Here is a 13229-nt window from a genome sequence, read left to right as displayed (position 1 = left end):
TTCTGACACTATTGTTGTGAGTGTGGGCAAGTCACAGACGCCTTCTGCGTCTCTTGTTATCTGCCAAGATAGCAATCATACTAGTCTTGTCTGTTTCATAGAGTTAGTGTCAAGTGAGAAAATGCATGTGAAGGGCTTCAGAAAGTTAGAAGTGCCTACCGAGGGTAGAAGATGTTGATATGTACAAGGAAGAGTGAACCCATAGAGAAGTACTTTGATTTAAATAAGTCTGAATGGAAGAGAAATCATTAGGCATGTGCTTCATGGGGCCAAAGTCAGTCTCTCCTTTCCTTTTGTGGACAGAACCACTCATCCCACAGGGTAGCTTGACAGCTCATATTTCTAAGAACTCACTGGTGAGAATTGGACATAATAAATAGTGAGGTGGCTGGGTTGTGGGGTTTGGTGCTGTAACCTCATGTATCCCAGTGTCATGAAAGAACAGATTTGTCCAAAAAGTCCACAGTGCCCCCTTCATAGTCATATTGGTGGTTTCTATTTTGTTTCATTCGCTGTATGTTCGTTTATCCATTCAACAGTGTGTGTCCAAACATCCAAACCTCTACCACCCTTCAAAGATTACCTAGATTCACCTGCTTTTCAGAGGCTTCCATGTCCATCCTAGCACAGTACCTTTATCTATGTCTCATTTCTTCAGGCACACTCTGCTTTGGCATGTGTTGATGTTATCGTTGGTCTTGATTCCTTTCTGTAACTAGAATCCACGCCCTGGACACCTTTGTATCCCCACAACACTAGGACAGTTCCAGGTAGACAGCAGGTGCTCAGAAAGTAAGAACTGAACGAATGAGCAAATTGGGTGGATAAATGTCAGGTAGCCCCGAATCAGGCAGCATTTTCTTCATTTTCTGATCAGGCCGAGATGGAAGTGTAGTAAGTCCAGTTCTGCTTCTTGCCATGGAGGTTGATGGGGTGGAGGAGGCAGTGGTAAGGTAAAGACAATTACTGGGGGAGGCCATTGGTGACCCTGCTGTCTGCAGATGGCCCTGGAGGTCACTTGGCACGTCTCATCATCTAGCTCTCCTCTACTGAGCCTCTGCTGTGTACAGACACTGTGCCGCAGGTTTGGAGAACAGAGAGGACTGTATCATAGCTCAGAAAATCTGAGGTCTCGCTGCATAGACAGCTAGTGCGTGTGAACAGCAGTGAGTTTTAAAGATAGTTCGAATGGCACTTGCTGTTGTTGTTCAGTGCTCAGTCACGTCCGACTCTCTGCGACCCCATGGACTGCAGCATGCCAGGCTTCCCTGTCCTTCACCGTCGCTGGGAGCTTGCTCAAACTCATGTCCGTTGAGTTAGTGAAGCCACCCAACCACCTCATCCTCTGTCGTGAGAGTGGCAAGCTAGTGATGCAGAGTACTGTGGATTAACGATTCTTAGTCTTGGACTTTCTGGGTCTGTCCCCCTCCCCTGCTGGCTGCCCTGCAGCTTCCCCAGGACACTAGCACTTATTTGATTATAGAGCCAGGCTTTTGTGTTCACTGTTGTTACATGACTTTCGAGGAGAGAGGTATTGTAGACAGTGAAGTGAGGGTTGGAGCAGGGGTGGAAGGGACCATTTGGGAAAGCTTTATGTAAGAATTCACCCAGAAATTTCGGAAAAATTGGTAGGCATAGAGGAATGGAGAAGGCATTTGAGGCAGAGAGGAAAGGTATGAACAAGGGGACTAGGAGTTGGAATAGGTTAGATATCTATAGGAGCCTGTTCACTGATTCAACTAGTATTTACTGAATCCTTGCTAAAAATGCCTGGCAGAGTTCTTATGCTTGGCATATAAGCAGGTATCATAAATGAAACAGATAGTCTATCTTTAAGGTTCTAGTGGGACAGTCAATTTCTTTGTGTTTGCCAGCATACAAATGAAAGTGAAGTGTTAGTTGCTCAGCCGTGCCTGACTCTTTGTAACCCCATGAACTGCAGCCCGCCAGGCTCTTCTGTCCATGGAATTCTCTAGGCACGCATACTGGAGTGGGTTGCCATTTCCTTCTCCAGGGGATCTTCCCAATCCAGGAATTGAACCCAGATCTCATGCATTGCAGACAGATTCTTTACTGTCTGAGCCACCAGGGTATCCCATACAAATAGCTTACAAATAGATTGGGGAAGGTGCTATGAAGGAAAAGAATGGGCGTCCATAAGAGAGAATTAGATGCACACCTTAGCTTCCCAGAGGAAGGTGACATATAAATGCAGGCCTGAACCATGGGGGGTGGGGGAAGTGGGTTCCAAACAGAGGAGGAGGGACCATGTGATGAGGGTTTTGAGGTGGGTGAAGAGGGTGGCACTGGGGGACTGAAAGACAGCTGTCGGTGGGGTTAGTGAGCCTCAGTGAGTGGGCACATTCAACTGGGAATACTGCATGCAGACTGAAGCCAGACTGTGGAAGGCCAGGCTGGGACATGTTAGAAACATTTTCTGAAGCCAGGTTATGTCTGGGTATGTTTCTGTGTCCCCCACGAGGGCTCCCTGGAGAGAGAGGAAAGTAGGGAGGAAGGGTGAGGGTCTCTCTAAACATCTTGTGATTCCTGTCCCTGTTTGCAGCTGGGCGATGGGACAGTTGTGGTGGATGAGCAGCAGGATAACAAGAAGCTGAAGGTGGGTGCCATGTGGAGTCTGCCCAGGGGGCCACTGCAGGGTTTCAGAGGATGACTACAGACCTGGGGCACTGTGGCCCAGAAGCTGGGGATCCTGGGCTGGGCTCAAGCCTGGGAAGCTCCTGGGAACTCTGTCAGGGTGAGCAGGGAGGGAGCCAGAAGGACTGTCACCTCCAGGTGGCCTTGGAGGGGGCGCTAGCTTGGGAGCTAAGCCCAGAATGTCATTGCTCACTGCCTGTGTGAGCATGGGCCTCAGATTCTGCATCAGTAAAATGTCTGGACCAGACAAACTCAAGTCCCAGTTTGTAGCCCCAACACTCTGGTCTAAAAGCCGAATTACTTGTGGCTTTGGAATGAACTAAGAGAAATATATGAAGGGTGGGGCAAGGGGGTTTGAGGTTTCTGAAAAACTATGTCTCAGCTGCCTTCGGCCTGTGGGGCATTTGGGAAGAAGTATGGGAACCTTAGAAGAGGCTGGGTCCCGAATGAAACTTCCCCCATCCTACGAAAATTCCTCGGCCTGTAGTGAAGTACTGTGTGACCATAGCCACTAGATGGCAGAAGAGTTCAGATCCAGAGGGTGGGTTGGCAAAGGGAGGGCTGACGAGCGGTGTGTCTGACTTTGGGTGTTTCCTTGTAAATCAGATGATGTTTCTGTGTGTGTCACTATTGTAAAAATGAACAAAAAATCCAACCGAGTAAGTTTAAAGATCAGATTGGCTTTATTCAGTGGTTCCTGAATTGGGCAGCATCCCATTTAGCAAATAGAAAGGAGTTCCAGGTTGCTTCAGGCAAGGTCACCTTCCTTTGGGGGGTCTATCAGTAGATCACCTCACTAGTGTGCTAACCAGGTCATTCCAAACTCACTGGTTAAGAGTACATTCCTGGGAGGGGTTGAAACTGCAGTTAGGTTATGTATTTTATGTTTCAGTTTGGTGATGTGAGCAGAGCACAAGTGACTGCATTTTGGGCCTTTGGTCTCTTTTTTAACGCTAGGAATGAGTATGTGTCACATCTGTGTGCCTGCACATACAGACGTGTGTATGTGTATACCTGTGAAGGTCTCCTGAGCACATGGGTAGAAAAGAAAAGGCTGGATTCCGAAGACCTGGGTCCTCGTCTTAACTCCTTCATTTACGCCCCAAAGACAGTTAAGCACTCGGCCTTGTTGAGTTTTCAGTTTTTCCGTGGGTGGGTATCGTAGCCTTGCCTGTCTCTGGGGTGGGGCAGTGACAAGCACCAGGATGTTCTTTGCGGACTGTCAGGGGCTCTGCGCGTGCACGGCAGGGCTGTCTGTGAGGTGTGTGGGTGAGACTGTTTCTTAGAGACTTGCAGGGATGGACAAACCCTCAGAAATGTGGTGTCCTTAATATACATCGTCTGCTCCCTGCGAAGAGCTTGGGGAATGACTTGGTATGTAGAATTAACCAGTCATGGAAGAGTTGAGGGGAGGCTGAGAAGGGAAGCGCTGTAACTCTCCTGTTGAGGTGAAGGGAGAGGGGACTCTGAGATACGGCTCCCGATCTTTACTTTTCGGGAGGCCCCCCCTTGCGGCTCCTCCCCTGGCTTGGACGGGGGCCCACTGAGGCCTGTGCGGCTCTTTCCTGCTCAGCTTTCGTCCGTGCTGACCCGAGGGAGCAGCTCGGCCTCTCTGCACAACAGCACCATCCGCAGCACCATCTACCAGCTCATGCTCCACAGCCTGGACCCTCTGGGGGAAGGTAAGCGAGGCCTGCCCAGACCTGCGTGGTCTCCCTGTCCACTCCTTCCCTTCTGAGCTGGACGGGAACTGGGACTTGTGAAACACAGAGGCAGTGGGGCGAGCGTGGGAGTGGGAGGAGAGCTAGCAGGGGAGGGTGGGTGGTAAGGGCAGGTGGTGGGAAGCCTTACCCAGAGGACCCTGAGGAGCTGAGGTCCTTGGCTGTGCACACCCACCACCTCCCTGTCTCTCTGTCCCTCCTGTGAAACGACAGGGTTCATCCGCAGTGAGTGGCCCTGAGGGTCATGTGCCCTGCGCTGCTCTACGTGGGGGCCGCCCTCAGTGACTTCCTGCAGAGCCCACTCCCGTGAGTCAGCCCCGACATCCCACAGTCTCCAGCCGGATCGTGTGGCCAGGGTTGCTTCTGGGGGCACCTCCTGTGGGGCCCCACGGCTGGAAGTTCTGGCTGGTACCTTCCTTTGCTCTGCGTTCAGCTCTGGAGTCCTAGGAAGCTGGCTGACCCCTCTTCCAGCCAGGAATCCCAAAGGACACCCTGAGAGCCAGCAGAACCACTTCTGGGAGTCGTGAGGGTCCAAAGTGCAGTGGAGGCTAAAGTCCAACTTGACAAGTGATAGAAACAGCTGAGATTCTCACCATCCACCTACCGCATCTTGCCTGTTGCCCCGCTTCCTCAGAGAGCCGTCTCGGATACACTTTGCAGGCCCCGAAGGGCATCCTCAGGTACTCTCCTATTCTCCCGGGGCACCTCTGTCTCTGGGACGCTGGTGCAGCACTGGAGCCAGGCAGGAGGCCCGCCAAAGAAAACTGGCTTTGGGGCAGAAGCCAGGGAGTTGGAGCGCAGTTGGGCAGGTGGCTGGGGACTGAGCTGAAGGTGACACCAGAGACTGACCCGTGAGGCCCAGGGACAGAGTTTAGGGGCTTCAGAATTTCTCAGACCCTGCACCATCTTCTTCACATAGGATATTGGGTGTTTAAGACAAGCATATTATACTGTGAGAAGTAGAGTCAGAGATAAGGGGATCAAACCTTCTCTACAAAATCTCGAAGGTGACCATCCACAGACATTGGGAGAAGCCACCCCTATGTCAGCTCCAAAAAAAACAGCACCCCTGGGGTTTCGGGGTGGAGTCTGCAGCATCGGCAGCCTGTGGGTGGTCAGTGCTGGGGGTGTATCCAGCCAGGGCACCATGAAAGAAGCTGTGTCCCTGGGTTAGGCCTGGCTCTTCTGTGGAACTGCCGGCTCTAGTAAAGTCCTAAAGATAAAGCCCTTTTCCTGAATGGGCCTTCAGAGGCCCCACCTGAGCCTCTTCCATGACCAGCAGCTGCCGCTGGCCTACTTGTCCTAACAGGATTATGTGAAGTCCAGGCCATGTCCAGGCCAGGCCGAGGTCAGAGGAGATTGATCCTAAGGAGATGATCCGGCCACACTGAGAGCCGAGAGGCCATGTGAGGAAACAAGCGCTGGGGGAGCCAGTGACCGTCATCCCCGGGAAGACAAGCGTGTCTTGTATGGGTGTGTGGCGGGCATGCAACGGCCCTCCTGGGGAAGATTTGCTGATGTTGCTGGCGTGCAGTCCTGCTCAGAGAAGTCGGCCCTGATCCTGCACCCTGAGATTCCATCCAGGAGGGGCTTTGTTCCCAGCACTTTCCAGATATATGTTTGTGTTTCCGTATGCTATTTTCAGATGGCTATCCAGATGTTTCTGCCCTTTCCAAGGTTCCAGCTCTTTCCACAGGGCTGATCCGTGGTCTGAACTCTTACCCTGCGCAGGGGCTTTACCTCTCTAGAACCTCATGCTTCTTCTGGTGATTGCACATGGATGTGTGCGTATGTATATGAAAGAGACAAAGAAACAGAGAAAGGCCCTGAAGCTGACCTGCATTCATTAGTGGCAAGGGAAATGAGAGGTTAGGGCGTGTGATGAAGAAGGAGGAGGAAAGAGGGAAACTTGGTTTTCTTGCCAGCCCCTCCAGGCAACAGTTCACAGGCATTCTTGGTACCAGGACTGGGGCCAGGGGAGCCCTTGGATAAGCTGTGTGTTGTTCACCAAAAGACTGCAGTGCTTGATCAGTGTCTGTGGGGCACTGGAGCTGTCTGCATGAGGGAGGCAGTGCAGGACCCACTTCCTGACATCTCAGTTCTGATGGGACCTGCTGAGCAGGCCCACTGGGATGGGATGCCTCAAGGGGTCACACGTGCCAGAGTGACGGCTCTGTGGCGTGGAGCCAATTGCCAGAGGCAGCTGCAGCTGACCCACCCTGGTTGTTCAGGAGACAGGTGAGGGAAGGAAACTCCGGGCCTGTTTCTGTTTCTGGACCTGTTCTGGACCCAGGCAGAGTCTGATTCCCAAATCTTCACAGTATGCTGGTGTTCTGAACTAGAGCATCTTCAGGGTCCCTTCTAACGCAGACCCTCTGGAATGCTGGGCCTCAACGGTGCAGAAATGCTTCCCAGGTGGAACAGCTGCTCTCAGCGAGTTTTGTCGGCTCATCATTGTCATAGCGGACACTTACGTAGTATCTTGTAGCTGCCAGGTGCTGATTTAAGCATGTTCGTATATAAATGTATGTATTCCTTCAGCAACTCTCTTAAGATTTTATAGGTGAGGAATCTGAGGTACAGAGGATCACCCTGCTGGATCCACAGCTAGCAAGTGGCAGAACTAGGATTCAAACCCAGGCATCTGCCTCCAAAATCTAAGCTAACATAGCAACATTTAATTGCAACAGTTAAAGTATTTTTGTTTATTTTGTCCCTTGGACCCCTACATCAGTGTTCCGAGTATATCATATTGTTGCTTTTTTAGAGAGGGTGCACAGGCTTCCCAAGGCCACCCAGCACTCGGGCAGAGCCAGCCTGGAGCCCAGAATAGATGCTGTGGCTTTGTTCTGTCACCTGTGCCCTGTCCCCAGCTCGCGGCCTACACAGCCGTGAGCAGGACCCTCCTGAGGCCCTGCACCTGTCTCTGTGCCTCTCAGCTGAAATTACACACCTGCAGCACTGGCATGTTGCCGGGAACATGGTCATATTCAAAGAGAGTTGACTTCCCCATGTTTATTTTCTGGAAATCAGGGCAGCACTATTCTGTGCATGACGCCCTGTGGACAACCAGCAAAGCCTAAGGCGTGCACAGGGGTCTGGAAGGAGGCTCTGCTTGGGCTCCAGGTGTCTGAGGTCGAAAGGAGTGTGACAGGAGCCTGACGATCCGTCATTTCCCTTTCCCACTGGAGAGGGGAGGCTTATGAACATGGCCACAGTAGTGCCCCTGGAGCCAGAGCAAAACTTCTAGTAAATTCATAGACGGTAAACCGCAGACCTTACAGTCTAGTCCAAGGGTTGCAGGAACACCTCCCTGTCATTATTTTCCCATTCCCTGCCCATTTCAGACATCACCAATGAATCACGGTGCTCTGCAGCCAAGCTTGGAGCAGAATTCTCAATTCAGCACCCAGGCAGTCATCAATCACATGAGTTCATAAAGGACATAAATACTATTTGTTGCCCCCAAGTCTAATCATGTCATTTTATCAGAAAGAAATAGGCCTAGAGCGGGGAAGTGACTAGCTGAAGGTCATAGCTAGTTAGTGACAGTGTAGGGAATTAAGGCAAAAGTTTGGGAATTGGGCACTGTGAATAGGCCTAGGAGGACCAGAGTCTGCATATTGCAAGTTCCAGGCCAGACTTTTTCCACCCATTTCAGCTGCTCTGGCTGTCAGCTGACCAGGCTGGCTGAAGGGTGTAGCAGAGACACTGCGGTCCTGGATAAGACGTGTTTCCTTTCTCATTCACAGCCCGGCCCTCCAAGGACAAGGAGGAGGTGACCTTGATTCAGGAGGCAAAAGCCACACCTCAGGCCAAAGCAGAGAGCAGACCAGAAGGTGAGAGGATGGTGAGACCAGTTGGTTCTCTCCTGCCGCCTTCCTGCCTCCCGTCATCCAGGGTCTGGGCATGCCTTCTGCCCTCTCTGGGCCAGCCAGCCGGAGTGACGAGCTAGCGCTGCCCTGTGCCCGCTGTCGTCCGGCCTCCTTCTCCCACTGTGCTCCCTTCCTGACGTGGCTGCAGGCCCGAGGGCAGCTCTGTACGGCCCCCTCTGTACTCCCCTCATAGGGTAGGCAAGGCCTGGCGAGGGTGTTGAACTTCTTTGCTAAATCTTGTCCCAGATGAGAGTCTGTTGGACTCTGTTTCTTCTTCCTGTTGCTTCTACACAAGGACAGTGCTGCTAGGGAATTGGTCTGAGACCAGCAACCCCAGTCACGGAGGGCTGTCGGGGTTTGGTAACACAGAAGTCCAGCACCCGCGTGGCAGCTGGGACAACGGAGTGAGACAGCTCTGCACAGCACCGCAGGCCTGCCTCATCCGCCCAGCAGGCAGGTACAGCAGCGTTGTTCCCCTTCTGTAGACAAGGAAACTGAAGCTCAGAGAGATCAAGTGGCTTGTCCAGAGCCAGGCGGCCAAGAAGTGAGAGAGCCTGTACCTAAACCCAGATCTCCAGACTTTGCGATTCTCTTTCCCGCCATCCTATTCCAAGGCTCCCTAGCTGCTGCCTTGGAAAGCATCGGGCTCCTCTCCATGCAGCTGGTTAGGGGGAAGGGTCAGGCACTGAGGGTGGGGCTTTGCACTCTCTCCCAAGCTGTTCACAGTATCCTTGGCCACAGTGCCAGGATGTAAATGCCTGGAAATCCTAGGAGAGAGAGGAGAGCTCTGCCAGCTGTCCTCATGTGCAGACATCTCTATGGACAGGACAGGACAGGATGTCACATCATTTTCCTTCTCCGGTTCACGGGGAGTGCCCCAAACAGACCTGAGACCCTGAAGTGGACAAATCCAATAGCCCTGTAGCCACTCCCACCATCTCTGCCAGCTGCACTCAGCACCCAGCACACTCTTCTGACCTATCCCATGTTTATCCTTTAAAGAGGAGGAGCCGGCCAAGCTCCCTGTGGTCACGGTCACACCAGCCCCTGCTCCAGACGTCAAGGGAGATCAGGAGGAGGATCCTGGCAGTCAGGTAGGCACAAGCCTCTTCCCAGGTGGCAGAATTTGAGAGGCCCAGGGAAGCACTTGCCATCCAAAAGTCAGTCCTTCCTGAAGGTTGGAAATGGCTGTTGGAGGATTGCGCTTTCTTTGAAGATCGCATACCTTATGGGGCCGGTTAATTCACTGTAATACCTTAGTGTGAGTGAGATAATATGTATGAGAATATGTTGCCAACTGTCACATGCTGTAAAGATGTGAGTGTAACTGTTGGCATTCTGTCAGCCGCTAGGGTACAGTGAAGCCAGGCAGCCTGAAACACAGCAGGAGGGCTGCTGGGCAAAGGCCTTGGGACCTTCCAAGGTGCCTCAGCCTGGTTCACAGGGCTTCCTGAGTTCTGACACTGCTGCCTTTACAGTCTCACAGCCTCTGTCCCACCTTGCTGCAGCCAAACTGAACTTCTTGTCTCCATGCTTTTTACCTCCAGGCCTTGGCTCACATGGCCTCCTCCTTCCAGAATGCCCCTTCCCCCTACATCTTCATATATCCTAATCTCACGCATTCCTCCAAGCTAGTGTGAATGCCTCTTTTGCCACAGAGCTTCCTTGATCCCCGTAGTGAGAATGCCCATGGTGCTCTGGTCCTCTCCAGGCCCTTATCACTACCTTCCCTGTCCCCTGCTTGTGAATCTCTCTGAGTGCCCCTGCGAGGTGGTGAGCTTCCTGAAGGCAGGATCCAAGTCTGAGAGGTCTCTGTCTCCCACTGCTCCCCTGCCCTCCCCGCCCGCCCCAGAAGCACCATGCTCTGCAGTGGCTGTGCTCAGTGAGGGTTCAGTGATCGACAGTAAATGTGCGTTTAGTTTACAAATCCCATCCCTGATATTCTCTTCTATTGGATACTCAGAAGCACTCAATTATATCTCATCCTTAAGTCAGCAACTTTGTGTTCAGTGTCTAAGACATCTTCAGTGGTAGCGTGAGTGTCCTGAGTAGGCCAGTTACAGCTGGCTTAAGTAAAAGGGGTTGAGAGGACACAGAGGTGTCTCCCGGGATCCCAGGTCAGGAAGTGAAACTTGGTCCCACAGCGACTTGGACCTAGGCCTGGGAAGGCGCCTGTGACCCTGCTGGCCTCACGGCGTGTCCCGCCCTCCCTCATGTCCTTCACTGTGTGCAGGCTTTATTCTCCTGGCAGCCTGCCTCCACTGCCTCCTTATTAGCACACTTAGACCTAAACTGCTACCCCAGTCCTCCAGTCCACAGTGGGGTCAACCAGTGACTGGCTCCCTGTCTCAGAAGACAGCAGATCCATTCAAACTGGGTCACAGGTCAGGGGTCAAACCTACGTCCAGTCAACTGTGGTAGGGAGAGCGGGGTGCTTTGGCTGCGACGTGGGTGAAGGAGCCACCTGTCAGGGGCTATTGGGGTTGACAGTTCTCAGAGAAGAGGGTGCTATTGATTTAAATGACATCATTTTCTCCCAATTACCGTGGGGAAGGGAGGGCGGGAATTATTCATTCTCATCTGAAAGCACAAGCCTCATAGATGCTAATATTTAACATCTTTGGGTGGTCTGAACCCTGGTTGCACATTAAAATAACTTGGGGAAGCTTTAAAAACTAGCCAGGGCCTACTCTCAAGCAGTGAAGTCAGGATATCTGGGGTGGGTCCTTGGGCATGAATGTCTTTAAATCCTCTAGGTGATTTTAGCATGCACCAGGGTTTAGAATCACTGAGCACCCCCTGGGGATTGGCAGTGTCATGGAATTTGTTAGGGATGATGCCCTTCATGAGCACACAGCCTGGGTTATTTACTCAGTTGGGTCAGCACACTGTTGTAGGTCACTAGGAGCCTAATCTGAGGACCGTAAGAATCAACGGCTTTTAGAGCATGTGGAGTCAGTCCGTGGTATACAAACATGTCTACAGATGCGCTTACTAGAAGTCCTTGGCAGCATATGAAAGTAGATTCCTGGTTTTCAGTCCTAGAGATTCTGCTTCAGTTGGTTCAGTGGGGCGAGGAAATTCGTATTTCTAATAAGCTACCGGGTTTGGGACCCAAAGCTCTCATTCATTTCTGGCATTTGGGGAGCGGGGTAGCTTGGTGGTGAGGAGGCCAAGCGTTGGACTGTTCACATTCAAATCCCAGCTTCATTACTGACCGACTGTGTGGACCATGAGCAGGTTATTTAACTCCCCTGTACCCTTGCTGCTTCATCTGTCAGATGGGTTTAGTTCTGTCTGTATGATAAATTAATGACTCAGGAAACTAGTAAGTGCTAGTTGTTATTATTATACTGCTTAGCATGATGCCTGGCACATAAAAACCCCCAGTGAATTGGTATCATCATCATCATTTTACACATATAATACAGCAGTTGAGCTTTTGATGGACTCAGAAATGTGATGTATCCACCAAAAGATATCATGCCATTTTAGGCAACATTAATGGGAGCATCGTATCTAAAATAGCGGCATGATAATCCTGTTGGATTCTGTGAGGTGTTATTTTAGAAGCCTCCTCATGGGGTATAAGCTAACTAGAATGAGTTCATCAAGAAGGGGAGGAGGCTGTAGGACATAGTATGGGGAACCATAGAAGGACCTGGGAATCTTTAACCCAGGGAAGAGAGGCTGTCCCTGTGTGGAGAGTGTTCTTTGTAGCTCCAAAAAGTAAACCTATACACAGAGGGTGGAACTTTGGTATAAATTTTGGACTTCAAACCAATCAGAGTTGTCAGGATGACAGAAACTGCTTTCCATGGTGAGTTCTCCACCCCTAGAAATGATCAATAAAGACAGGAATGAGTAGGAGTGTTGTAAAGGGAATTTTTGCTGAATGATTGCACTTGTTTGTTCCTCATACTCAAGCTTTTAGATACATTCTGAGAATAACAACAACAAAAAATGGTGGGGAGAAGCGGGGAAGGGAACAAGCAGAGCAGTCATTTCCCATTAATCTGTTGGTTTTGGATTGCAGGGAGTAGGGGCTGAAGCTGAGAGCACAGGGGACAGGACAGGTGACGAGGTGGGAGCGCCTGCTGAAGGTGAAAATGGAGAGCCAAGTGGCGGTGACGCTCCATTAGAAGGTGAAAGGGAAGGAAAAGGAGAGAATGGATGTGAAGGTGACATCCTGGCAGAAAGGAAAGGCGATGATGAAAGTGAAGGTGAAATCCGGGCAGGAGAAGATGGCGAAGTGAGAGGTGATGAAGGTGAAATCCAGGCAGGAGAAGACGGTGAAGTGAAAGGTGATGAAGATGAAGGTGAAATCCAGGCAGGAGAAGGTGGTGAAGGTGAAACTGAAGAGCAGGAATTGAATGCTGAAATTCAAGGTGAAGCCAAAGATGACAAGGAAGGCGTAGATGGTGAAGGGGAAGGTGATGGAGGTGACAATGAAGATGAAGAAGAGGAAGACGAAGGAGAGGAAGACGAAGGAGAGGAAGACGAAGAAGAGGAAGATGAAGAAGAGGAGGAAGAGGAGGAGGAAGAGGATGAAAATGAGCAGCCTTTGTCCCTGGAATGGCCTGAGACCAGGCGGAAGCAAGCCATTTACCTCTTTCTCCTGCCCATTGTGTTCCCGCTGTGGCTGACGGTTCCTGACGTCCGGAGGCTGGTGGGTTTGCCCAGCTGTCCCCAAGTCGCCTATCCCTAGGGAGGCTCTGGGGCCTCTCCGCATGCCCACTCAGAGGAGGGAGGTGATAGGGCAAATCAGCTTGTCAGGGCTCAACCACAGAGGGTCTGGGATGGAACCTGCAGCTCTAGAGGGGACCATGCACCTAAGGGATATACTGATGGACTTGGGAAGCCCTGGAATGTTTGTTTCCACCACCATAAGCAATGTGAAACAATCTCTCCTTAAATTCTGTTTCTTGATTTGAGTATGGGAATGATGCCACTGCATACCCTCTGTATTTCCTAGCAA

The 13229-nt window shown here is 51.3% G+C and overlaps 1 protein-coding gene across 6 annotated transcripts in view; it reads left to right on the top strand.

Annotated features, from left to right (window-relative positions):
- Positions 1 to 13229, top strand: part of SLC24A1 (solute carrier family 24 member 1) — a 57066-nt gene that overhangs the window by 37018 nt on the left and 6819 nt on the right. For 4 of the 6 annotated variants that reach the window (XM_043919880.1, XM_043919878.1, XM_043919877.1 and 1 more), the window contains 5 exons: positions 2564 to 2617; positions 4229 to 4337; positions 8129 to 8215; positions 9254 to 9345; positions 12288 to 12920. In XM_043919880.1, coding sequence (XP_043775815.1) covers positions 2564 to 2617; positions 4229 to 4337; positions 8129 to 8215; positions 9254 to 9345; positions 12288 to 12920 — 975 coding nt within the window. The remainder of the gene's footprint in view (positions 1 to 2563; positions 2618 to 4228; positions 4338 to 8128; positions 8216 to 9253; positions 9346 to 12287; positions 12921 to 13229) is intronic. The other 2 variants (XM_043919881.1, XM_043919882.1) reach the window with 2 other exon arrangements.

This window comes from Cervus elaphus, chromosome 12 (genome assembly GCF_910594005.1).
Source record: "Cervus elaphus chromosome 12, mCerEla1.1, whole genome shotgun sequence".
In the NCBI taxonomy this organism is placed as follows: Eukaryota; Metazoa; Chordata; class Mammalia; order Artiodactyla; family Cervidae; genus Cervus; species Cervus elaphus.
The sequence above is the reverse complement of the archived record's forward strand: the minus strand, read 5'-3'. Positions and strand labels throughout refer to the sequence as shown.